Here is a 26,708-nt window from a genome sequence, read left to right as displayed (position 1 = left end):
AAGTTAGCTGGCAATGCAAATGCTGTCAAATAAGGAAGGAACGGGGATGGGGACAAGCACTTAAGATCATGTACTAGGATTGGCACAGCACCAGCTTCTAGGGAAACCCAGGTTAAATAGGTTATCCCCACATGCCAGCTAAAGGCTCCTGTGCCTGCTGCACAAGGGAACCCTGAAAGACAGCAGAGGGTATTTGTCATCAACTCCCTCTGTACACACATTCCCTTCCCAGTGATGCCCCCCAAGTCCCCTAAGGCCAGTTCCACCTGTTGAACCTTCTCAGGTGGGCAAGGAGGGAAACAAGAACGAGGCAGTATCCTTCCTCCAGGGTACACTGCACCAACCACAGGGCTCTGCATCCTGGGAAAAGGGCAATCCTTGCCATCAGGCTGACCATAGACATGCTCAGGAGATCCTGCCAGTGAGAAGTGGCAGTGAATCCAACCCTTCCAGCCCCTTCCTACACTGCCTGTGAGCTCCCTGGCTTCCTCCAGCTCCAACTGCTCTGCCCAGTGTCTGTCAACAGCACAGCTCACTGGCTCCACTGGAAGCAGGAGGGAACTGAAAGGCCCACAGGCAAATGGAGCACAGTGATACAACTCCATGTATGTCTTCCAGAGAGTCAGTTATGTTGGAAAAGACCTCTGACATTATCGAGTCCAACCTATGACCAAACACCAAATCAACACAGCATTAAGTGCCACATCCAGTGTTTCCTAAGCACCTCCAGGAATGGCAACTCCACCATCTCCTTGGGCAGCCATTCCAATAATCACCCTTTCTGTGAAGAAATTCTTCCTAATGTCCAACCCAAACCTCCCGTGGCACAGTTTAAGACTGTGTCCTCTTGTTCTATCACCAGCTGCCTGGGAGAAAAAGGTCAATCCCAACCTGTCTACAACTTCCTTTCACGGAGCTGCAGAATGATAAGGTCAGTCCTGAGCCTCCTTCTCTCCAAGCTGAACACCACCAGCTCCCTCAGCCGCTCCTCACAGGACTTGTGCTCCAGACTCCTCACCAGCTCTGCTGCCCTTGCCTGGACCCGCTCCAGCACCTCAGCGTCCCTCCCGAACTGGAGGACCCAGAGCTGGGCACAGCACTCGAGGTGGGAATCTACTAGAAGAAAACAGGGAACTGAGCGAACTGTAGGCAAACGAGGCACTGTTACACGAATCCCCGCCGCCGAGTGCTCAGAACTCCTCATGCACGTCCCCACTCAGCCCCCGCCACACCCCAAACCCGCGCGGCGTAAATAGCACCGGGGCTTTTATAGCGCCCCTTCCCGGCATGCCCCGCGCGCGGCCGCCGCCGATTGGCCCGCGAGTGGCCGGGGGCGGGGCAGGCGCGCGCGGGCCGGGCGGGGCCGAGCCGGCCGGGCGGGGGCGCGCGCGGCGCGCGGAGCCGGGAGCGCGCACGGCCCGCCCCGCCCCGCCCGTTTCCGCCGCCGCCGCCGCTCGCGCTTGGGCCTGTGGAGCAGGAGGCGGCGGGAGCCGGACCAGCGCAGGCCGCAGGTACTGGGGGGCTCCGCGCCGGACGGGAACGGCGTGAGGGCGGCTCGCCGGCTTCTCTTCTCCCTTCCCGCCGCCGCTGCCGCCGCCGGGTGGGGCCCGCCCGCCCCCGCCGGCAGCCCGCGGCCTTGCGGGCGGGGGCGGCCGGGCCCGGCCGGGCCTCTCGCCGCCACCACCGCGCACAAAAGGGAGGGAGGGAGGGCGGGGGCGGCCCCTCCGCGAGTTGCCGGGGCCCGGTAACGGGGCCTTTTCCGGGCGGCGGGAGCGGGGGAGGGGAGGAGACGGAGGGGCGCGGCCCCGGGGCTCCCCCGGCGGAGCCGCCCGCGCCCCGCCCGGGTCTCGGTGCCGCCGCCCGGCCGTGGGCGGTGCGGGGCGAGGCGGGGGCGGCGCGGCCCCCGCGCGGTGACACGGGCGGCACCGGGGGTGTCCCGGTGAGGGGCGGCCCGGGGCGTGACGTCACCGCCGCGGGGCCGCGCCCCGCCCGCCCCGGGGGTCGCCCCGGGGTCCCGCCCGGGGGTCCCTGCGGAAGGGGCTGCTCGGGGGTTGTGCGGGGTGCAACTTGTAGCTCGGGGAGGAATCCCCCTCCGGAGCGAGACGGCAAAGTTTGGGGGGTGGTTTTCTGCCGGGGCGGGTGTGCCGGGGAGCGCCCGGCGGGTTTTGGCACAGTCGGGGTCCTGAAACTGCCCGGCCTTAAACTACAACCTGCCCGGACCGTGCGTGCCAAGGGGCGAGAGGAACTTCGAGACCACTTCGGTTGCGTTTCAGTCTGAAAAAATGACCCAAAAACTTCTCATAGAGATTTGCAGAGTTAAAGTCATTACAGAGGCTCAGGACAAAGTATTGTTCCCACTCAAATGATACCACGACTACTTTGATATCCCTTTAAGTCTGTCCTGCGAGGTGTCTGGAAGGGAGGTTTGTTTGTTTTTAGTTGCTGTCTCATATCCAGCTTTTGTTTCTCTCTGGTGCAGTTCACCTGTTTGTTGTAGGGAACTCTTCATGAGTAGTGGTTCCCACCCACCCTTTCTCTGTGTGATACAGGATTTGCAGAAAACTAAACCCTAAGACCTACCTAGGGAATGTTATGTTTGTTGTTGCTTTTTTTTTTAACCCCAGAGCTTTAACTAGGTAACAACTCTGCCATCTGTGTGACTTTGAAATGGCCTGCTTCTTCTAGAAGCAAACTTTTATCCTCTCAAAAATCTCAAAAGTTAGGTTTACGTGCCCTAAGTGTTGTTTGTGACTGAAAGTGTTACATTCTCCAATGGCTTTATTTGGGGATTTTTTTCCCAGTATGGAAATATAAAGTCTCTCCCACTCTGAAAAGATTATTTGTGAAAATATTTGCTTTCTGTTGAAGGCTCTTCTAATGCTCTTCTCATCTGTGTGCCTTCCTCCTGCCCTATTCTGGCCTTACCCAGGTCTCCAGTCACACAGCACTGACATTTCTCTTCTCTCAGATATGCAGTCTAATTCGGGCTCTGATTTGGACCGAGGCTGCATGTTTAAAAAAAGAAAAACTGCCATTAGCCTTATTTCACTTTAATTAGTTCACTGGACTGTTTAACAGCGTGTTCAGCATAAACGCTTGACATAAATTAACTTGAATGGGTGATTTGTGTCATTTAACACTAGAATACACGGGGGGTTTTGTTGTTGGGTTTTTTTTAAAGTTTCTCAAGACATAAATGCACCTTCACACGAGGGGCAAAATAAACTCAGTCACAGCAGAGCTCAGCTGAGCAGCTCTCATGTTCTCCCTCCTGGTTCTCCAAGCTCACGCTCTGGCTCGGTGCCACAGCAGCCCGAGCGCCAGAGGCGGGGAGTTCTCTGAGCCAGGAATTGACAGTAAAAACATCCTAAATGATCCTAACTGCCACTAGGATGTAGGGCTGGTGATGGCTCTTCAGATAAGCAAATTCCAGATAAAAAGCAGTTTGATATTATGGAGGGGGCTTGGAACGTTCATCGTCTTTGCTTGTGTTTTTTCACAGTAGCTCCGTGACTCTGTCCCAGTAAACACGTAGTAAGGGGTGAAACCCTCTGATGCAGAACAAATAAATGCACCAAATGGCAGCTGACCTTCCCTCCCAGGGTACAGCCATGCACCTGCACACACCTGGATGGAAATCCTCTGCTCCTTGCCTGCTGATGGGATTCCTCTCCTACTGTGAATAGCTGAGTAGCTAAATGGAAAGAAGTAGTTGCATATTACTTTTGAGATCATCTCAAAAATAAGCACAAATATCCTAAAAGACTGTCTGTGGTACACTGGTTAAGTTATTGCTGCTTTTACACCAGTGCCAGGTGTCTGGGTGCTTTCTGGCCTTTATTATCACATTCTGGACTGAATAAAAGTACCAAAAGCTTAATTGGAGTTGGTAGGACAACACTGCATTGTCCATAGTCTCTTCTGTCCTTTTACTATCACCATGTTTTCGCTTGGGAAGAACATTTGAGACTGTAAAATAACTAAGGTATCCATAGACCACCTTTTAATTAAGATATTTGCCATCCACACAACTAACAGCCAGTCCTTCCTAAGTGAATCATCTAATTAAACTAATGAGGAGAAGGTTTGCTGTCTTTCCCTGACCATCCTTCATGACCAGGGTCCCTGGTAAAAGGAACAGATGGAAAGTCACAAATATACCCAGTGGAATTGGGCAGTACACCCACAACAAATATGAGGTTTTGCTTTCCTCAGGCTCTGACAGTTGTGGATTTTCTGCTTGCTTTTTTATTGTTGTTTTTTAATCAGAAACAGGGCTCAATTCAATCTCTTTGCTCAGTTAATTAGCAGTGCTTTACAACCACAAATAGTTCTGTCTCACCTGGCCTGAACTGTCACATTTGGAGCAGGTCACCAGTGTGGATGTGTACACAGTGATTCCTCCTCATCTTCACAGTTTTAATGAAAGTTATCCTTACCTGTGTCAGGGGTTTGAAAGTGTACACAGTGATTCCTCCTCATCTTCACAGTTTTAATGAAAGTTATCCTTGCCTGTGTCAGGGGTTTGAAAGAACCAGCAGCTCTCCAAGTACCAGTTATCTCTGTTTGCATTCTTTGCTAACATTTCGTTTTTCTTATATTTCACACCTGGAGGCTCTTTATTCTTCACCTCCTGTCTGCTCTGTTGCAACTGTGGGAGGTGAGAAGGCCATCTTACAGTGGGATCTTGACTTGGTACTGACCAAGTGAATTGGCTCATTTTTTGAACCTCAGTCCAGGAGCTGTTTGGAAAGGCTGGGTTCCATGTAAACCACAGCAGAACCAGGCTTCTGCGCTTGAAATTGAAAATATTTTTGGGAAGATTTTAAATTACACTGTGGAATGTTGACAGATGAGAATGAGCATGCAGTTTGGGATAAAGAAAGTATTAGAAATAAGAGTACAGCCTTCAGAAAGTTTTAAGTCATGAAGTTGACCAGAAAAGTAAATAAAAACGTGAACTCTGGCAAGTCAAATGAAAAATACAAGGACCTGCCAGAGAGACTCTGAGCAATGTCATACTAATGGCAAAAAAACCCCAAAAAAACATTTTCCAAGTACATCAGAAGCAGAAGGGTGCTGGAGTGAAGGAGTGAAAGAAATATTTGATGATGAAGGCATGAGTAGAAAGTTAGATGACTTATGTGTGTTCCTGTTTCCCGTGGAGGAGTCCAGGAGTCCAAAGAGGTTCCTATGCCAGAAATTCTCTTTATGGGGAACAGGACTCATTGGGAGATCTGTCTGTGCTTGAATTGTCAGCAAAGTAATTTTTAGAGCAAAGTGATAAATACAGTTACAAGATGCCAAGACCAGATGGTGCTCGCCCAAGGGTTCCAAAGGAAACTTGGGCCTGAAATGACCAAATTATTAATTACGCTGTGTAACTTCTCACTTAATACCTTGAAGCCAGAGAAATAGAAGATGATTTACATGGTAGCAGTTCTTAAAGACAGTTCAGCAGGATATCACAGAGTTCAATGCCTTTTTAAAAAATAAATGATAAAAAGAAGTAACCAGATGGACTAACAACTTACAGTAGGAGAAAGCTGGTGTGACTTTTGCAAAGGAAACAGTGCAGGTTATATCTGTTGGAGGTTTTAAATGACTCAACAAGGACAGAGAAGGGAAGTTTGGGGCAAGAGAAGAACAGGGATGTGTGTTACACCTCTACTGCTCAGCATACTCATAAATGTTCTGGTGAGAAAGGTGTTGAGTAGAAAGGGAAGAAACAACAAGAGCTGGCTAGGAAGAATTGCAGCTTGTCCTTCTGACATGAATTACAGGCAGCAAAATGTCAAATTAAATTTGTTCCAGATAAATACAAGGGGGAGGGGGGAAATCTTAATTTGTTTATGCACTGATGGGGTGAAAGTTAATTATTGCCACTTAAAAGGAAGAGCTTGTCATAATTCTGTGAAAATGCAAGTTTAATGTTCAACAGTGATCATATGAGCAAGTGTGAGAGGCTTTGGGAAAGGAATAAAAAAGGAAAACAGGGGGATAGCATCACGGCTCTCAGTTCTCAGCACGCCGATTACAGTGGGTTGGCACAAAGGAAGATGCACTTTGAGATACATTGCAACTGCAAAAGCAAAGATGAGGCTGAAAAAAAGTGATCAGAGATAAGGAATGGATTCCATACAAGGGATGCTTAAAAAGATTCGAACTCTTCAGCTTGGCAAAGACATGACTGAGCACAGTCTGGTCTAGATCAAAACCGATGGTGCCTCTCCCTCAGTCTGCGCTGAGACCGCAGAATGCAGCGCCACAGAGTGCTCTGAATGACAACGATTTACGTGGCTTCAGAACCCAACAGATGAAATCACAGGAGAAAATGCTGTCAAAGGGGCTGTTGCACCCAGAGAATTAAAAAAAAAAATAACCCTCCCAAACTGGAAACTGAGAAAATACACTTTCAGAGGCATCAGTGTGTTTGTTCCTTCTTTTACTCGGTCATCTGAGATCCCTGCATGTGTCGGGCAGGGTGCTGGGCTTGTTGGGTGTTTGATCTGAGCCTGTGCAGTTGCAGCAGATATCTTGTGGTGGGAGAAGAGAAAGGACACAGGTGAGTGTCAGCTGTGGGTACAAGAAGATGGTTGTCTAGAAGAGTTAGTGTTAGTTTTTCTTGTCCATATGTGCTTTGCTGCCTGCCGTGGGGCAGCGGGAGACGGAGCCACCTCACCCAAGCAGAACCTGCCTTGTTCGGTGTGTGGTGCCCCACATCCCATCTGACATGCTGGAGGTGTCTGGGAAGAGAGGACTTCCAAGAAAAAACTGGCCCAAATGCAAAGCTTTTTGCAGATTGCACACACGTGGAAATCCAGAGATCTACTATAATTACCTCAATATTAAGCCCTAATCTCATTTTGTGCCAAGTAATCTTGGGACTCGGTATTGCATAAGAGAAGTGCTCTCTTAAGTCCCCGTGCCTGCAGATAGCAAAGATGTAGTCAGGGGCAAAGTAGCAAGAGTGTGAAGTGAGGGTGGAAGGACAGCAATGGCAGCCACAGATCCTGAGGACAAAATCCTGCTTCCTGCCCCTGTAATCCAAACTTTGCCTTCAGCCTTGGAGAGGGACTTGGCGTGGTAGAGTAAGGCAGGGGAGAAATGCTCAAATTAGGCTTCTTCCTTGGGTTGTGAAATAGTGTTAATTTACTAATTATATAACAATAGAGAGGTGAACAGTGTGAAGTGAACTTTGCAGATAGTTCAGAACAACTTGTAGTAGATCAGGAGGGCCTTGCTAAGTTTGGTGTTAGCAAAACAGGATGCACGGTGACAATGTTAAAAGAGAGTTTTGCTTGCCCATATTGCTGTTCTAGTTTCTAACAATTTTGGCTTAAACATGCTTTAAAAAGATTTTTCAGGAACCTTCTTTTGTGCTGTTTTTCCCCCATCAAGTGTTGAATGTGAATTAAATAACCTGGCTTGGAAAGGAAATGAAGGCATCTGTTTTGTTCACGCTTAAAAAACAATGCAAGAAAGCCCTACAGATGAAATAGGAGAAAAGCAAAAACTGAATGTAGAAAATAGAAAACAGAAACTCAAAATCATGGAAAGTAACTGGGAGGAAAAGGGAGCTCAAAGAGAAGCTGATGACTAAGAAATTATGGAATCTAAAAAGTTGAAATGTGGTAGAAACAACAAGGCCTTGCCATGTGTCCTGCTGGGCCTGCCTTTGCTTCCAACCTGGCTCATCCCCTGTGCCCTTGTCCTTGTTTCAGGCCCCTTGTTTCCTCACCCCTCCTTAGGATCTTAGCACAGTGTTTGGTCATTTTCTTCCTTGGTCGTGTCTCTTCCAGTTTTTTTTTTCCCAGTTCTGCCATAGTTGTTCCTCATATGGTCACTGTTATGTAGTTTAATCATCCGTGTGCTCTGCTCTGAGTCATTTCCAGTTCCTGTACAGCCTTTTGACACGGGCAGGATCACAGCTGCACACAGGCAGAAAATGCAGGCGTGAGTCCTACATCATGTTAAAGATATCTGTTTTAGTTGCTTTTTCCTAGTTCTTAATACTGGAGTCTTAAACAAAAATTGTAGCACTTCAGAGTATTGAGCTTGTATTTTAAAGGAGTTAACTCTATAACCTTAAAATACTGTCCTTGGGTTACAGTGATCAGCTCCCAGTCCATAATTTCACATAGGAAGTTGAATTTGGTTTTTACCTTGCGTATCACTTCACATTTATCTATTTCAAATTTTATTGCTCAGGCACAGAGCCTGTTAAGGTTCTGAAATTCATCACACTAAGCCCTTGCCTTTACTGCCTGTAAATCTTGACATCATCAGTAAATTTTGTTGTATTGCTATTTTTCCTCACTTTTTCAGGTCATTTATGAATGTCAAGCTGTGCAGGTTCCACGGGTGATTTTCTTAGTGTGCTGAGCATTTCTTTCTGTCCAGTTTCCTACCTTTTGGCAGTTATTTATCTATACACAGGGAACTTCCCTGTAATCAGGTATTTTGATTATCTCATTAAGTTAAAAAAAAAAAAAAGGTTGAATTATACTGCACACCTAATGGTGGTAATTGACACCTCTGTTTTGAGATATATCTCAGCTCTGAAGATCTCAGGCCTGAGAATGGAGGGGGTTTATGTAACTTTTTTTTCCAGAAAGTTCTTTACATACTGCCACAGTTTGAGTTTGAAAGAATGCTAATATGCAGTAATAATAAAGAGAAGTAGGACAAGCTTAATGATTTTAATCCCATCAGACTAAGACATCAATCCCAGGCACAATAATGGAATAAGTAACAAAGCGTTCAGGAAAGAATTAAGGCAATGTCACTCAACCTGGAGTGGGGGAAATAGAAACAATTGGTTTTTAATTGTTTTAGTTTGGTTCCTAAGTGCAAGTGTTCATCTTAGCCTTTGGTTAGCACTTGACAGTAATTGCACGTCATTATCAGTGAGAAACTAAGCGAGAGCAAAATCAATATGGTTCATATTAAATTTAGTAGAAAGAGGACAGCTGTAAAAGGCAAGTGAAGGCTCAAGTAAGTCTGTGTCTGGTGAGAACATGAAGGATTTGGGCTCTTGGGTCGTATTTCTTAGTGGTCACCTGGAGAAAATGCAAAATGCCAATAATGGGAAGTTCACAGAGATTGAAGAAATGAGAAAGTGACAAGTAAAACCTCATCGTGATGTAGAAGATGTAACCAACTGCTGGAGCAGGAGCTTGGTCCGGGATTCTCTGTTACTTCTGTTTTAGAGTCAAGGTAGTCTGCACTTGAGTTAATGCACCAAGTGAAACGTGTACCAGGGAATGGCCAAGCTGTGGCTTGTTTGCACTTGAAACGCAGCTCAGGGTGTGGTTCTCTGATACAGCATAAATGGATTTAACAGCACACCTTGTCAAAACAGGGGTGTCCCTCCAGGCTCCCGCTCCTGGAGCTGCTGCAGCAGCCCAGGGGTGTTTGGGGGTGGGATGGAGAAGGGATGGGCAGGTACACAGAGCTGTGCTGCTGGGCTTTCAAGAGCCCTCCCGGCTGAAGCACTTCACTGTGACACCTCTACCACTTTGTTACTCCTTGTGCTGGGAGCAGACAGTAACTACTGTCAAAGGTGTAAAGGTAATTTAAAAAAAAAAATAACCAGCTCTGTATTAGGATGCTGCAGTCTGGAAAGTGTGTTGCGTGAGCAGCAGGAAGAGGGTGAGTGAGGTAAATGTTCATTCTTTTTCCATTTCAGAGTTAGGAGGCAGTAAAAGCAACTAATAGGGACAATCTTGAATTTGAAGGAAGTGGCTTTACACACAATGTGTAATTAAGCTGTGGGAACTCCCTCCAACAGGATATTGTGTGTACTGGAAGTTTACATGGGTTCAAAGGGAGTCTGGACAAGCTCATGGAAGAGAAATCTGTTTGAGGTTACCAGATTCATGGGAACCACATCTGACCCAAGAAGCTCCTGAGCTGAAAATGGCTGGAGAGCATGGAGGGGGAAGCTTCTCCTTCGTTTTTCCTCTTTTCCTTTTGCATAGGAATCCAACCCTAAGGTCATCCAGAATGCTCCAGTTCAATATACCCATTCCTGTATGTGTGCAGACCTGTAGCAAGGGATGGTCTGTGAGCCTCTAGGTGTAGGAAATGATAAGTTTAGCTGCAAGGACAAGTTGGTCCAGTGGTCAGTGTCTGTGTTGGAGCTGCTTATGGGACGCAGTGCTGGGTGTAGAAGGTTGCACAGATCGTGGTTTGTGTGTTGTAACAAAAGATAGTTTGTGTGTTCCCACCAGTTTGATGGTGCTGGGGCATCGTTCCCATAAAGCAGGGGCAGGTGGGCTGTACAGGGCAGGAGAGCAAAGCACTGTTTTGCTCTTCCCTGTGGTGATTAAAAATCAAGGAAATTTACTAGAATCCAAAGCAATGTTCTTCTCTGAGAGGGAGGTGAGTTGAGTGTTGTCGTACAGATTTATCCTGAAGAGGAAAGCAAGGGCAAAGGCTGCAACCTGATAGGATGAATCCTGCTTTGAGACTTCACATGATATCTCGGATTAGACGTACTGTGTCCACATGACACTCACCACAGATCTAGTGCTGACAGGTGATTCAGGTTTCCTCCAAAACGTTGCACTGGCAGGCTTTGTGCTGGATGTGGAATCAATCTCCTGCCCCATCCCAGGCACTGCAGAGGCAGCATGAACAACACAGTGTGCTGAACGGAGATGCATTGTATGCCTGTGCCTATGAAACATGTATTTTATATTTTTTGATAACTTGTAATGACAGTATAAAATTAATCAGTCATTAAGGGTTCACTGGGGCTGGCAACCGATGTTGCGAAGACCTAATGCAGTTAAGCTGACACTGCTCCCAGTTCTGGTGATGTGGTATGAAGAGGCTTGAGCTGGTTATTTGTGGAGTTAGCTGAGACCTGGGGAGGTTCATCAGATGGGGGTGAACACAGCTGCACTGCTCCCGATTTAAAGCTGGCTCTGGAAATGCACAGCTCTGTTTGCAAGGCACTTTTTCCAGACTAGTAAAATTTGCCAGACTTGAGCCTGGTTAACACACGGTCTGAATGAACTGCTAGCAGAAAGCACTCAGCCTGCCCTGTCCAAGGACCTTCCCCTGTTCAGTATTTAATCCTCTTGGATACTACACCGTCCTTCTATGTCAGTTTTTCAATTGTGCTTCAGTCTTAAAACAGAAAATTTCCATTTCTCTGTGGATTACATTTTAACGTGCAACATCAGTAGCCTGCCCTGTTATTTGCCAGCTTTGGGACTTTTTGGAAGTGTTGAATTTCATATGTAACTGTCCAAAAAAACCCCAGCAGATAGCTTTTTCTCACCAACTGCTCCCACATAGTGCTGTAGTTAGAAATAGGTCTATTTTGCAGTACTGTCAAACTGCTTTATGTGCTGGCTGCAGTAAGGAATATAAATATAGTTGTTTCCCAAAGGCCTTGTTAGCAACGCTTTAAATAGCGTGGCTTTTTGGTTATGAGTGCAAGTGTTCACAGGCAAACTTGCACAGAATTAAGAAAATCTCAATTATTGCAATAAACTGTGTTGACTGTCTCCTCAATAGCAAAGACTGCATTCATGTTTTTAGTGTTTGTATTCCAGTGGGTTGTAATTGAGCTGTATTTCCACCCCAGTAGTGCTTGATTTCAGGTTGTACATGGTGTCAAAAGGGCAGATCACTCTGAGCACAGAGTGTGTCTGGGTTTACTGTCAGTGCAGCTGTACAGATGAGTTCAGAACAATAAATAAGTGGTCACTTGCAGAATGTTTTGGGGTGTGTACTTCTTCCAGGATCCTTTAGGAACCCTGTAGCAGAAACATGGGTTGTATCTGACTCCTTGGTGTGATTGAGTCACCTTTTTCTTTAATTTTTTTTTTCTTACTCTTGTTACAGTCCCAAGGCTGTTTGCTCCCTGTTTGGCACCTTTTCTAAGAGGTGAATTGGGGTCCTACTTTCCTTTACTTCACAACTATTGCTGTGTAAGAGCATGGCCATCCTGTGCTGGTTATGTGGGAAAGAAAAGGCATGACAGCACATATAGGCTTGCATATGCTCAAAGAAGCTGATTTAAGGTAGCAGGATTAGCATTTCAGCAGCAAGCTGCAATGTTTCTGACAGCTGTTTATACATGTTTTCACTAATGAGAAGTGCAGTGGTGAAAAAGAATTACAAAGTGTATAGTTGCTGACATTTTCCATAGGGACTTCCATGGAGAAGGTTGAGACTCTTGCCCCGTGTTAGGAGATGTGGGAATCCTGGATTCTGCTCTAGGGGAGGGTGGATTTGAGCTGTTACGCCCTTCTGCCATCTTCCTCCTGTCCCCTCCTGTCCTGTTTGCCTGTCCCCTCCCCATTTCCTGATCATGGTCTTTGGACCATTTCACTCAGTGAGATGCTCCATGTTCAGTCTTTTTCTTCACTGGCTGTACACACTGCCCTAAAAGCAGACCTGTTTGCCTCTGGGCTGATCTGCTTTGAGCTCCAAACTGCTTTGGTAGTTCTCAGTTTTGATGCTGGATCTTGCTAGATGGCCAGAAGAAAACTATGAGAAAAACCTGCTTACCCACTCTTCATCACTGGAGTCTCTGGGGAAAATCTTTCCTCATTCCCCTCAGACTTGAACAAAAGTGAGTCTATTTTAAGAGTAAATCCAGGTGCTGGTGCCAAGGCAGTTCAGGTGCTGGTGAAGGGGCAGTTCTCCGGTGTGGTAGGTAGAGGGCAGGGCCTGACTGGTCAGGGTGGGGGACACTTGAGCAGTGTTTTGTCTTCTGGTCCCTCCCAGGGCAGGGCTGAGGGAATGAAGGGGAAATGAAGCAAGCGAGAAGAGTGCCAGGCTGTAATTCACTTGGCAGCAAACTCTGTAAGTGCTGTGTGGAGGAGTCAGCAGCAAGGCAGCCTTTCTAAGATTTCAAAACCTTTGCCTTCCAACGTTCTGGTTTTAAGGACTTCAGAAATATTAGGTGGGAAGGGATTTAAAGGATGTTTCCCCTACCCCAGCATCAGAAACATCCTTAATGGTCCTGCTGAACTGCTTCTACTGGGTACTTTTTTTGGACAAAATTCTGCATTATACAAGGGATCTGCCCATGTGGTATAGCAGGCAGTATAAAGTTGGTAGTAGTTAACTAGTAATTGAAATTAAATCTAGTCATGATATCTATGTGATGGTAAAGGGCTGTTTCTTCCATTAATTACTTTCTCCAGGATGAGATCCATAGTGAGATAGACAAACCTGGCAGCTTATCCAACTTCAGAATGTCAGCAGTGCCCACAATCCTCACTCATGCTGTGTGGCCTTGGGATTTGCAGGAGAGGAGGCACTGGAAAAGTTGTTTTTTGGAAAAATAAATAGCATGCTGAAGAGGCAAATTCCCTTGCAGTGAACAGTAATACTTGGGGGGGAGTACATTTAAAACACAGGAAAAAAATATTTTTCCCACTTCTAATTCTTCTGGAGTACTTCTGGAGTAGATTCCCTTAACAAGCAGGGCTTTATGCTGCAGAAGTCTGGGAGTGTTACTGCCCTTAGAAACAGCAGCCTAATGTAACAAGGATATTAGTGTGGCAACTCGGCAAACAGGAGCTCCTTGTGTTGTAACCTCCTGTGATGTTGGTGGGATTGAGTAAATGATGGCTAAAACTCCTGTAATACCTGTGAAAGACACTGGCCTAGGTTGAGGAAATGTCAGAATTGAATGTCTTCCATTCAGATGAGTCACTTGAGTCACATTGTGAGAGTTTCCACTTTGGATCTAGCAGACTAGCTGGTTTTGAGAATCCTATAAATGCAAAGGTGGGAGGAGTGGTTCATTTAAGAGTAGGAAAAATTTCAGATCTCTTGTCTTGCTGCAGAAGACAGCACAGATTCTCCTAGAAGATCATTGCAGCCATTCTGCTACACTAATTGAGATAGAACATTTCTTGCTCAATGTTCTGTATGCATGATCAGTGATGCAGTTCCAGCAGCTTTCTGGATTTATTGGTCTCTCCCTGCTCTACGTGTTGTGTAAAAGGATGAATGTGTAGCACTTGTGTTCAGTTACAGTGGGGTAGTAGTAGCTTGGATTTGGTCTATTTGTTACATCCTCTTAGGTTTTTTAGCTTTAAATGTAGACACACGCTCACTGGTGACAGACTGGGCTGCAGCAAATACTAAATTGTGTGTAATGGACATCTTAAACTCTTCAGCCCAGAAAAGTGCTTTGATTCCCACACGCTGCTCGTACAAATTTGATGTATTTCCATGTTTCAGAATACTTGATTAAGAAAATCAGGGCATGTCAAAATGCAGCAGAAAGACCCTACTGCTGTGAATGCTCTTAATGTTGTCCTTGTGATACGCACCGCTAAGACGTAGCTCCGTTCTAACAATCAATTTTTTTCTCTATTGTACTACCAAGATGTTGTTTTTCTGAATCTTTACCAGACCCGACAATCCCTTACAGCTGCCCACTGGAGAGGAATGTATTTATTTTATCTAAAAATAACCAGCTGAAAGATGCTGATCTGCACGCTGAATCCTCTAAATTAGGAAATTATTACTGTAAATGTGTTAATGCATGAATGACGGGCTGCTGTTGCCATGGCCAGATAGCTGCTAAAATCTGAGGACCACACGTGGGGATTTGGGACATTGTGGCACCAGTAGACCGGTTTCCATACACAGACACTTTCAGTGGTCCAGACAAGATGAATTTGTCATGAGAAGAAAGCTGGTTGCAGGCTCACCAGCAGTGTCCATCCCTGAGCAGGTTCAGTAGAAGTGAAGTGTGGTGTTCTGGCAGCCAATAAGAGTTCACCCTCACCAGAGAGAAGAAACTTGAGGTACCATAAAGCTGTAAAGTTTGTAACCAGTAATGTGGTTAAATTAGTGAAGTTCAGGCCAAGGGCAAGGCCCTGCACCTGGGTTGGGGCTGGGGGATGAACAGATTGAGAACAGCCCTGAGGAGAAGGACTTGGGGGTGTTGGTTGACAAGAAGCTCAACATGACCCAGCAATGTGCACTCACAGCCCAGAAAACCAAACGTGTCCTGGGCTGCGTCAAAAGCAGCGTGAGCAGCGGGATGAGGGGGCTAATCCTGCCTCTCTGCTCTGCTCTGATGGGACCCCACCTGCAGTGCTGCATCCAGCTCTGGGGCCCCAGCACCTCCAGGAAGGATGTGGACCTGTTGGAGCAGGTCCAGAGGAGGGACAGGATGATCAGAGGGCTGGAAACAGGCTGAGGGAGTTGAGGCTGTTCGTCCTGGAGAGGAGAAGGCTCTGAGAAGACCTTAGAGCATCTTCTGGTACCTAAAGGGGCTACAAGAGAGCTGGAAAGGGAACTTCTGGCAGGGGCATGTAGTGATAGGACAAGGGATAACTGCTTTGAACTGACAGAGCAGGGTTGGGTTAGATTAGAGGTTGGGAAGAAATTCTTCCCTGTGAGGGTGGTGAGGCCCTGGCACAGGTTGCCCAAGGAAGTTGTGGCTGCCCCATCCCTGGAAGTGTTCAAGGCCAGGTTGGACAGAGCTTGGAGCAACCTGTTCCAGTAGAAGGTGTCCCTGCCCATGACAGGGGGGTTGGAACGAGATGATGGTGAAGGTCTCTTCCAACCCAAACCATTCTGTGGTTCTTTGATAACGTCAGGAAGGAAGACATGGTTGTGGTGTTTGGTGACTTCCTTCTGAGGTGGATCAGGGGTCTATCTAGTGATCAGACCTGACATCCTGAGGCATCTGTGTCTACCCAGCATTTATAATCTGGGCTGTTTCTGAAAATTTGAGGTTATAAGTGATGATCTTTGCATCCTGAATTGAATTTTATACAACACACTTGTTCCAGAAGGAATTCTTCTGGGGTAGTGCTCTCAAAGGTGAAACTAAAATAAAAAAGATGAGGATGCCATAGTCACCAAAAAAAAAAACAAAAGAGGTGGTTGAGGCTTTTTGTGACTGTCCAGAAGGATCCTCCAGAAGCTGGCAATGAGGGAATTTTAATTCCCTAGTTTTTCACTGTGCTGGATGGAGGGGACTGCTCAGCAGGTTTGAGATGCCCTGAGGACTGTCCTGCACATAAGACTGTGAGCAGGGGAGAGTCTCATGGGGCGGGTCCTGAGCAGTGGGAAGGAAGTGGTTGAGCAAACACTGCTGAAGGGCATCTTGGGTCAGAATGATGTCAACGGATCTCAGGAAGCATTCAGGCAGGGAGAGTTTCATGATAAGCTTTTCTCAGGAAAAAGATATTGAGGAGATAAAATAAAGCTGCTGAAATAAATTTATATATATATACATAAATTTTTCAAGCTTTTATAGGGAAGGATTTGTAGAAAGCAATACATTAGATGATAATGATTTTTTTTTTTTTAACAGAATTGTAGTTTCCTCGTAGACCTGAGGCATAAGTATGTAGAAGGCCACAGCATAAAATGAGATTGAACTGGCAAGGAGCACTTAAAAAATAATCTGAGTGACGGAAGTATTTAGAGGAAGATAAAGGAAGAGTTGATCTGATAATCCATTGAAAAATACAGTTATCCACAGGTGATGCCAAAAAGGTCACCTACCCCAAGTGCTATTGCAGGTGACACAAGTGATCACAGGCCAGAGCCCCAGCTGCTGGCACAGAGGAGAGAGAGAGGGAGGATACCAAGGAAGGACAGGTTATCCCATTCCATCATCCGCCTACTTTGTCTCCAGGGTGGTTTCATCAATGGCCTAGATAATTATCTGGGAATCATGATTATTAAACTTGCATCTGACAGACTGTGATTAAGCTGGAGGACAGAGCTAGGACCTGGAGGTAGAATAAAACATCAATCAGCGGAAGGATAAATAAAAGCCTGACACTGGAATATTCAGCTGTGTGAATAGAGGACTATTTACTGTATAGCTGTCCAGATGAAAAAAGATCTGGGATTTATCAGGAATTAAAACCCGGATGTATCAACAGTGCTGTCTTCTGAGGAAGGGAGGAAGGAAGAAAAAGTCATACGCTTCCAGATTGGTGTTTAAGCAGCAGGGTATCCTGAAAGATCAGTGAAATAATCCTTCAGCTCTGGGCACTGTTCATACAGCCCTAGGAGAAATACTGGATTCAGCTTTTGGGCTCCACCCTTGGGTACGTTTGTACCAATTGGACTCTGCCCAGAAGGGAGCAACGGGAAGGTCTAAGAAATACGATTTACAGAGAAGGCTTGAATAAACTGGAATTGTTTTGCCTGAAGAGAAGACTAAATGAAGACACATATTCTCAACTGCACTGGGGAAAGGGAATAATCTATTCTGCAGTGGCCGTGACAAATAGGATAAACAGTAATGTGCTTACATTACATCAAAGAAGGTTGAGGGTACTATTGGGGGAAGTTTTCTGCTATTAAATATTGTGGAGCACAAGAGTAGACGGCTTCAGGGGTTTTGTAGGACTTGAAGAGCAGATAAGCCAAAGCTGATGTTAGGTAGAACTTGTAAGTAGTTGATCTTGACGTGGTACAGAGGACAGATGATTTCCAGTTCTGTAAAATTCAAATACTACCACTGCTAGAAAGTATACAAACCCATCTAGAACCACTGAAAAAAACCCACCTTTTTAAAGCTTGGATCATTTAAAACCTTCCACAAATGTAAAAATAACCCCAAATCCCCAGAGTAAATAACTTGAACTTGTGTACATATATATTCACAAGGTGAAAGAATCTCACTTTAGAGATAGATTTGGATCTCTTGAGCAGTGGTGTCTGGCAAAGCTATGCTCTACAAATCCTTGAGCCCTTGCTGCCTGATGGGCTGAAATGGTCCTTCTCTGTTTGCACCTGAAGCAGAAGTACAGAATCTCTGTAAAATCCACTGCTTCTTCACCATATACCAGTACTAAAGGTTGCTTTTAGATGGGTAGTTCTACCTTTTCACTTAATTTCATAAGGCAAGAGAAGAGCTGGAAAGGGGAATATGTTTTTGCTGTGTCCTTTAAATCTCTTCTGTGCTTCTTTGAGCCCCTCCCTCCTCGCCAGCAGCCCTAGTCATGCTCATAAACTTTGTTCTGGATTTGTCATGGCAAAAGTTAACTCACAGGGGTGCTCTCTCTGTGGTGTTTTGGTCATGCAGTCATAGGTATTGTGGTGGCGTTGCTGTTTGCTCCATTTCCAGGAAGCTTCACAGGATGACTAAGCGGCTTCCCCCGGAGTGCCTTTATGTTATGGAGAAGAAAGTAGTTATGGTTCTGTCCTCATTCCAGTCCCTTGTAGCCAGGCCACTCCCTAAATCTCTGGCTTGTTCCAGCATTGGTCACAAGTAAGTGCCTGGAGAAAAGAAAGAAGAGAGCAGGCACATATATAGTGCTGGTTTTGTTTGATTTACCAGATCCAACACAAAAATCCCCTTCAGTCTCACCCTGACTCTTGGCTTTCCTTAAACCTTTAAAGCTTCCATACTATCTTCTAAAGGTCAAAGTTGCTTGTGAGCAGGTTATGGATGTACAAATTGACCCATTGCACAGCAGAGATCTGTGTGGAGCATCACAGGGGTCTCCCCTTCTGTGTCCCCCCTTTACTTACTGCAAGCTGGTAGCAGGCTGGATTAACCTGGTAGCAGCAATGGGAAAGTGGGTTGAGGAGTGAGATGTGCCCTGCCCAAATCCTTTGCAGTGTGGTGGTTGGAATCTGAGGAACGGGCTGGCTGCCTCAAGATCCTGCTGTTGGTGCTCTGACGTGGCAGCAGGTGCTCCTCAGTCCAGCTGACTGGCACTTTGTAGTTAAGGCAACTCAGTGTGACAAGAAGAGGTTCCTGCCCTTGAATCGAAGCATCTCATATTTGAGTGCCTGGAATACACTTTTGAGAAGGTGCTCTCAGACAGTGCTGCTCACTCACTCGCTTTCTCTGGGTGTTCCTCTCTTAACCTTTAGAACAGATCAATAAATGGTTAACCAGACCCATCTCCTCTCCTTTCTATTATTTTTGCACCTGGTGGCTTATCAGTGTGTTGACAAGTTCTGGGGAATGTTTTTTCTTAAAAGGATGGGAATTTGAACTCACTCGAAATACCTGTCTGCATCTCTGACAGACATGTAGAGCGGATTTAAAAGTTCTCATTAACTGAAAACTTAGTGGTTATTAATTATTAGCAGCATCTCAGTGAAAAGCTGTAGCGGTTGAATTAATAAGTTGTCGTTTTGTTTTTCAGCTATGGCAGCCATTCGAAAAAAGCTGGTTATAGTGGGAGATGGTGCCTGTGGAAAGACCTGTCTGTTGATTGTATTTAGCAAAGACCAGTTCCCTGAAGTTTATGTTCCCACCGTCTTTGAAAACTACGTAGCAGATATTGAAGTGGATGGAAAGCAGGTATGTGAACCCCTCTGTAAGAGCCAGAATGAACTTGTGTTTGTTCAGAATAGCGTGGAGATCTCCGTGCTTCTTTAATGAGTTGTTTAATAAGTACGTGTGAGTAGTTCTTATGCTGTAAATGTATTTTTCAATATTAAGCATGTTCCTGTGGAAAAAAATATTTGCCTTGCTAGAACCTGCTCGTATCCAATGTGTGTTTAACAACCTGCTTCTAACCTTACACAAAATGAGGTTCTAAAAGTCACATAGTTAGTCCAAGTAGAGTGTTGCAGCAGGTGGGAGGGGATGGAGCAATTCAAAGACATGCTGAGAACCCAGGGCTACTGGCTTTTGGAATGGAGTCCCTCCTTTGATAGGGACCTACCTGGATTAACAAAGACTAACTCCTGGAGAGTCTTTTATTTTATGCCCACTCCTGGCAACGTGCAGGATCCTTTTGAGAACAGAAGACTGACAGGCTTCAAAGGTGGTTGATATTTGTAGTGTACATCAACATCATCTGTCCTGCACAATTCTTAGCAGCCAGGCATACCCAGGGCTCACTGAGCTTCATCTTTAGTTTGTACTTCAGTAAATTAATCATTAAAATATTTCATTTTAGTTTTAAATATTTTGAAAATTGGTTTTCAATTTGTGGAGCTCTCGAGTCCTTTTGTTTACCAACAAGGAGACATGCCAGACACCTGCTCCAAGAGGCAGCTGCCAGGCTGCTCTCTGATCCCTGGGTGGGTTGCCTTCTGCACTTACGTCAGCAAGGTGCTGGGTGATGTGTAAAATTGTCACTTTCCAGGATACTCTGGAAGCACACAAAGCAGAAAGTTTGCACCTTGAAAGCTCAGCTATTTCCAAACCCTCTCAGGCAGCCACAGCCTGTGTCTGTTTTGTTCCCGTAACCACACAGAGCTGACTCGGTGCCGTGGATCTGCAGGTCAGGCGTGTGGCAGGATTGCTGCTGAGCTTCCCTGTGTCCTCTCTTGCTGTGACATGTGCCTTTGCTCTGGGTTCAGGTACAGCCAGAACATCTTTCAGTCCATTCTAGTTCAGATGCAGTGACTGATGGATTGAAACTGCTCAGTTTTGATCCTCATTGGAGCAAAAAAGTTTTTTGGGCTAGTTTGGGGCTTTATGTTACATTTGATTTCCTGCTGTTACAGGGATGGGTTTCTTGTGGGTTTAGTCTTGATAGTTCATGCTAGCTGATCTTATCTCTCCCATAATATAAATTGGTAAAAGAAAATTTACTTTTAGACTAATGTTAGAACATGTCTTTTTCCCCAAGTGACAGTTTCTACAGTTTCTATATTGTATCTTAGACTCTAAGGAGTATTGTTTAAAACATGTATGAGATCCATTTCTCTCTTATCACTGAATCAAACTTCCTCATTCCCTTCTGCCTGAATCTCTGCATCTCTGAATGAGTGAACAGGGAGTCATGCCCTATCAGCAGTCATGCCTATATGCAGCCGGTAGCTAAAGAAAAATTGCATGAGCAGCTTGAGCAGTGTCAGCTGATTTTATTTTTGTAACTAGAGGATATATTTTATCCAAGGACTTTGTCTTCAGAAAACTTGATTACAGAGGTTTATAGGAGAGCAGTGCTTAAGCCTGTTCTGTTTGCCAGCCACTTACCTCTGTTTTCCTAGAAGAGCATTACCAGAAATGTCCGGAAGTCACATGAAGACAAAAAGGAGATGTGTTTTTTTAGGTAGAGCAAAGGAAACGATTCCAGTGTCATGAGAGGGAACCCTCAACAGACAGCTCTCTAGAAAATATAAACATTTGCCACAGAATTCACTTCTGCAAGTGCAGAAGTGACTCTGAGAGGAGGAGTGTTTCTGACAGAAGTACAGAAGGTTATTTTTGTATATGTGCGCAACTTAAGGCTTTGTCTCTTCACAATTTAACTAAACAGTTGCATTGCACATTCAGGCTCACATTTGTGTTCCAGTTCTGCCCATCTGTCTTTATCTGAGCTGCTGTGGACTTTTTTCCTGGAGTTTTTGAACATAAGAGTTTAAACAAGAAGGAACCCACTCCTTTGCGAAGGCAGACTCATCGGAGAATCTCAAGCTAGAGTATGCCTCAAGAGCTTGATTATAGTTTTTAAATTTCCTGGATTAAATGTTGGCTAATTCCTTCTATAGTTTTAAACAATCCTATGGTGGGTGTGTTCTCCCCAGGCTCTAGCATAAGTGGAAATATTCAGAACATTAGGTACTGTACTTTCTTCTTAGTAACCAGAAGCTTTGCACACAAATCAGGTTTGTTTCAAAGCAAATTACAAGTGTACATTTCTGCTGTGATGGAGTTGTAATGAATTTGTGCACAAATAAGTACAATCTTAACATTTCTTAGTCACTACAGGTTCCAGCTGTAACCCATTGAAAATGTGCATAATCCTAAAAAGTATATACTTAGTCCACTTTCACTGCAAACTGGTGTTTCCAGGATGCTTGTCAGAGATTACCAGCCCTTTGGAGCTGATTCACTTTGATTCTTCTGTCTTGCTTTTCTGCTGATAGCTTTAACATCCGTTCAAAGAATTGACACTGGTCATGGATATAAAGAAAAATCTCATAAGCTGCAATAAATTGATTTTTGGGGTTAGAGAATGTAAAATTCCTCACATTTCTCCTGTCAAAGCGGTTCGTCCCATAGTCTCCTCCTTTTGAGTGGCGTTGACTGAAATATTTTATCCACTGCTGTTTGGTAAATGGCTTCTGAATCAGAACATCCCTGGTGATCTGACTAACTCCTTATGTTTATTTTGCAGGTTGAGTTGGCTTTGTGGGATACAGCAGGACAGGAAGATTATGATCGACTTAGACCGCTTTCTTATCCAGATACTGATGTTATACTTATGTGTTTTTCAATTGATAGTCCTGATAGTTTAGGTAAGTAGATCACTCACTGAGTTGGAACCACTTCTCTGTATCACTGTATTCCCCTTGGAAATCATGCTGTAGAATATATTTTCACTTGAGAGCTTTCCTAGTTCCAGAATTGGGGCTGGTTTGAGTGTACAGTTGTCAGACATAGGACCTTAAAGGAACCTGTGTTCTTCAGCAGCACTGAGGGTCACGAGAGCCACAGCACACTCTGTGTTTGCCAGGGCTCTGCTGCCTAATTTGAGCCACTCTTAGCAGGGGGCAGCTCCCCTAGGTCAGCACCCCAGCCCAGCTGTGTGCCTGTCCCTTGGAGGGGCTGCCTTGGGGACCCCCAGCACACAAAGGCTGCAGCTACACTCTGCTGTGTCCAGGAGCCCTGTGAGTACAGAAGGGGACCACTGAGGGGCATGGCCCTCCCAGGTTTTAATTTTACTTCTTTTTTTAATTTCTCTTTGGAAGCTGTAGGTTCTTACACACTCAAGACCACACTGTATCCAGGAAAATGGAGTAACTTTCTTTCTATGTGGGAGAACTAGCTTTGTGTTTTCTTTCCTTCCACCCTCCCTGCCCCTTACTCCCCCATTTGTTCAAGCTGTGAGTTATCGGTCCCAAATAACCCCGGGGTTTTCGCTCTTTGTTTCGTGAGTTAAAAACATGGGCTAATGCTGCACTGGAGGGGGCTCTCATGGGTGGAAATGATCAGGCACTGGAGATTTACACTCTCCTAGTCTGCTTTCAAGAGATGGAGATTTCCATCTGCTTGTGTTGGAGAAAAGAGAAGAGTTGCCTGATTTATGACTTCTGAGCTCTAAAAACAATACATTTCAAAAGTGTGTATTTGATGGGCACCTCTTCTGTGTGCAGTCCAAGTCTTCACTGATTGATATATAAATCTAATTTGTAGATGTTGATGTACTTGATCTTGCAAAGATGTTTTTGAAGAGGATAAGGAGCAGGAGATAGAGATACTCTCATTTCTAAGACTCAGCATCTCTGGAACTTTGATTTCTGTCCCTTTAAAATGGTGATTACTCCATCCGTCCAGTGTAGTCTGCTAAACAAATACATGGTGGTAGCATTTTTTCAAAGAAGTAAGTTTCTGTAAAAATTTTCTTTCCTCTCCTCCCTTCCTGCTCACCAATATCCCAGGGTCCCTGGGAGCAGTGAAGAGCTTTTCAGCTGTGCAGTATCTAAAGGCCAGCACACCTGAGCACTGCAGGTGCAGCTGCAGAATTGATGATTTGGCTGTAGAGCAAAAATTGGCTTCAAAATCCTTAAGTTGTTCTTTCAAGCAAGAAAATATACCATAATACATAATAGTGAATGTCTGTTCAAAAGCTGAATGGAATTTCATGAAGATAAAATGGGGTTACACAGCCTGCAGATACATCCACAGGTGAATCTCAAATGTCTGAGAGCTTCTGAAAGCAAAGCCAGATGTTTGGGGCTGTTCAGCACTTCCTGTTCTATACAATTTATCAAGGTTTTGCTTTCAAAAGCCCTTAAATCATCCTTCCATTAAAAAAATAAAGTCATGGAGGGCCGTGAGGAGGAGGAGGAGAAGGTTTCTTGTATATGAGCACAAATTCATTTGCTACAGGTAGGGAGAAATGGCAGATTGGAAATGAGTTACACAAAGCATTTGGGTTTGTATATCTTTAATTAGTGTGTGGAGCATTTCTGCTACAGTTAATGGCAGAGTTGGAAGCGGTTGTTTGATGTTGCTTTATAAAAAGTGAAGTTAAAACTTAGGCTTCAGTGTTGCACCCATCTTTAGCTTCTGGAGATGAATAAAATGTTTCTCTTGAAGCAAAATATTCCATAACTTTCTACTTCAGAATTCTTCTGCATGCTGTTCTTTGCAGCCTCTATGCTAACCCTTGCCAGGTATCTACTGAGAGATGTAGAGAAGCCAAGAGGTTACGTGCCCTTCAGCCTTCAAATTACCACAGAAAGGCTTGGTTTTTTTGGCAATACCAGAACAGTCTATTTGCTGTTAGAGTTAAAAAAAAAAGGGCATTGGTGTGGATTAGCAAGATACAACCACTCAGGTAAAAGCTTTAAACTAAAACTCCCCAGAAGTGGGTTTTAGTACAGTCATACTTCTATTTATTTCTTTCAGAAAACATCCCAGAGAAATGGACCCCAGAGGTGAAGCATTTCTGCCCCAACGTGCCTATCATCTTGGTAGGAAACAAGAAGGACCTGAGGAATGACGAGCACACAAGACGAGAGCTGGCCAAAATGAAGCAGGCAGGTTCCTTTGGGAGTCTTACAATAAAGGGAAGATGTGTGGTGGTTGTAGCAGGCACCCACAGCTGGCTGTCAGCTGCTGTGGGCTGTGTGATCAACACCTGCCCATGGCAGACACCACGAGTATCTATTGCCTTTAACTGAGTGTCTCTTTTTTCCTATTTGGAGATGTAATTTTTAGAGAAGGCATCCTCAGCAATGAGAATGGCTGTATGGGGTTACTCACAGTCAGCTGCTCTCTGCTGCAGAGCTGGATCCCTGAGGTAGAAAGGAATTAATTAGGAGATGATCAGCACATCAGAGCAGGCACTCTGGAGCTGTTCTTTATTTGGTGTGTTCAGGATGTGAAAGGAAATGGTTTTATTGGTGGGTGTTCCGAGGTGATAACTGCAGGTGCTGTAGCTCATTCCTGAGCCTATCACTAGGTTTCATTTTCAGATTGAGCCTGAAACCCCCAGCTTGGTAATGGGACTGCAGATATTCTGCTCTGTCCTGGAATTTTTGCTCCTGTAGCATAATATTTGAGGTTCTTATACAAAGACTGAGGCATTAATTTTGGGATTTTTTCATAGGGTTTTTTGCAGTTGTAGTGAAGAATTGCATAAATGTTTCCTCAGAAATAAGCAATCATTTGCTCAAGTTGCAAAGGGTCTTGCAGCCTTCAGGCTTAGAGGTGTCAGAAACCTGATCATGTCCTCAGGCATCGGATTCTTAACTATCCAGTTAATTATGTGCATTGAATCCAGAAATTCCTTTGCATTTGTTGGGAAGCTGGGTGGGAAAAGGAGGATCGGTGTGGGTTTGGATTGACCTCACCTGCTGGTTTTGTGCTGTTTCAGGAGCCTGTCAAGCCCGAGGAAGGCCGGGATATGGCAAACCGCATTGGTGCATTCGGGTACATGGAGTGTTCGGCAAAGACCAAAGACGGTGTGAGGGAGGTGTTTGAAATGGCCACTAGAGCTGCTTTGCAAGCCCGGCGTGGCAAGAAAAAGTCCGGGTGCCTTCTCTTATAAAGCGTGGCCAGAGGAAGATGGCCAAAGCAGCACCCTGCACTTGAGTAATTTTGAAGTGCTGTTTATTAATCTTAGTGTATGATTACTGGCCTTTTTCATTATCTATAATTTACTTAAGAGATTTAAAAATCGAGTCATCTTGCTACCAGTATTTAGAAGCCAACCATGATTTTTATAACAATCTGCATCAAATTCATCTGTGCACCCAAGGTTAACCTCAACATTCCTCTAACAAACCTTTTCTGCACTCACAGGATATGCCAGGCGCTAATTGAAGACAATTCTCTATCTTCTTTCTTCTCTCTAGAAAGAGAAAAAGCTGTCAACACAGAGGATTGGTCTGTAACTACTTTATAACTAACGTCCTATTCTAATTGAGTACAACAGTTACAAGGCTGTATGGAATCGAGCGTAGCTTCAGTGCTATCACATTTAGGAAGATCTGATTTTCATGGCAAGGTGGTGTAAAAACATGAGTTTGAAAATGTGATCACTCTGAAATGACCAAGTCCCATTCAGCTAAGGAAAAGTGAGGGTTCTGTGGTTTCATGTTAGTTACCTTTTAGTTACTGTGTAATTAGTGCCAGTTTAAATGTATGTTACCAAAAATAAATCTATTTACCCCAGCTTAGATGTAGTATTTTTTGTATAATTGGATTTCCTAATACTGTTACTTGTAACCTCTGCGTTAAGGTGTTCTGGGTTTTTTAAGAAACTGTATTTGAAAATAAAGTCCGATGGAAAGCAGCTGATCCTCTTCCCCGTTCATTTGTAAGAGTCTGACCCATTCGAATGATTTGAGTGGTCTGCACACCCAGGAGGAGTTTTTTCCATGACGTGATGTAGGGATGAGAAAAGAGCCTGCTCACACTCAAAGCTTCTGAACTGTTCAGTTGCCTTAAATTCATTGCTGGACCCAGTTTCAAAACTTTAAAAAAAAAAAAAAAAAGAAACTTTTTGTGTAAGTTTGGTTACCATGTAGTGATCAGACTCCTAACCTGTGAACTTCTTGCTGTTCTGCAGCCAACTAAACTCTTTCTGTATTTTCATTTTTCCAAGAACTAATAGAATAAAGGCAGTTTTCTAAGCTCCCTGTATCCTGGTGTCTGTATTCCTCACTTTGGGTTTTTGGCCCAGCATCTGACAGCCTGAATCAGAAATACCATTTTTGATACAGCTGTGAGAGGATCCACTGAGCAGTTGCAAGTGCTTTAATACTCATTTTTGTTTCCCAGCAAGTGATGCCATCCGCTGCTCATGGTGGTTTCCGAG

The 26,708-nt window shown here is 44.8% G+C and overlaps 1 protein-coding gene across 1 annotated transcript; it reads left to right on the top strand.

Annotated features, from left to right (window-relative positions):
- The first annotated feature begins 1,393 nt into the window (after nt 1–1,393).
- RHOA (ras homolog family member A) lies at nt 1,394–26,533 on the top strand. The gene is made up of 5 exons (XM_032698833.1): nt 1,394–1,511; nt 19,122–19,279; nt 22,056–22,176; nt 24,293–24,423; nt 25,263–26,533. Exons 2-5 carry the CDS (start codon nt 19,124–19,126, stop codon nt 25,434–25,436), a joined length of 582 nt encoding a protein of 193 aa, XP_032554724.1. The 5' UTR covers nt 1,394–1,511; nt 19,122–19,123; the 3' UTR covers nt 25,437–26,533.
- Nucleotides 26,534–26,708: the final 175 nt, after the last annotated feature.

This window comes from Chiroxiphia lanceolata, chromosome 11 (genome assembly GCF_009829145.1).
Source record: "Chiroxiphia lanceolata isolate bChiLan1 chromosome 11, bChiLan1.pri, whole genome shotgun sequence".
NCBI lineage: Eukaryota > Metazoa > Chordata > Aves > Passeriformes > Pipridae > Chiroxiphia > Chiroxiphia lanceolata.
This window is presented reverse-complemented; position numbering and strand designations above follow the sequence as displayed.

What these genes read in the sequence shown, in the direction of transcription:
- RHOA (XM_032698833.1), top strand. Translation starts at nt 19,124, where the DNA reads ATGGCAGCCATTCGAAAAAAGCTGGTTATAGTGGGAGATGGTGCCTGT. An exon ending in TGATAGTCCTGATAGTTTAG is followed by an intron (nt 22,177 to 24,292) that starts GTAAGTAGATCA and finishes TATTTCTTTCAG; the next exon opens with AAAACATCCCAGAGAAATGG. An exon ending in AGCTGGCCAAAATGAAGCAG is followed by an intron (nt 24,424 to 25,262) that starts GCAGGTTCCTTT and finishes GTGCTGTTTCAG; the next exon opens with GAGCCTGTCAAGCCCGAGGA.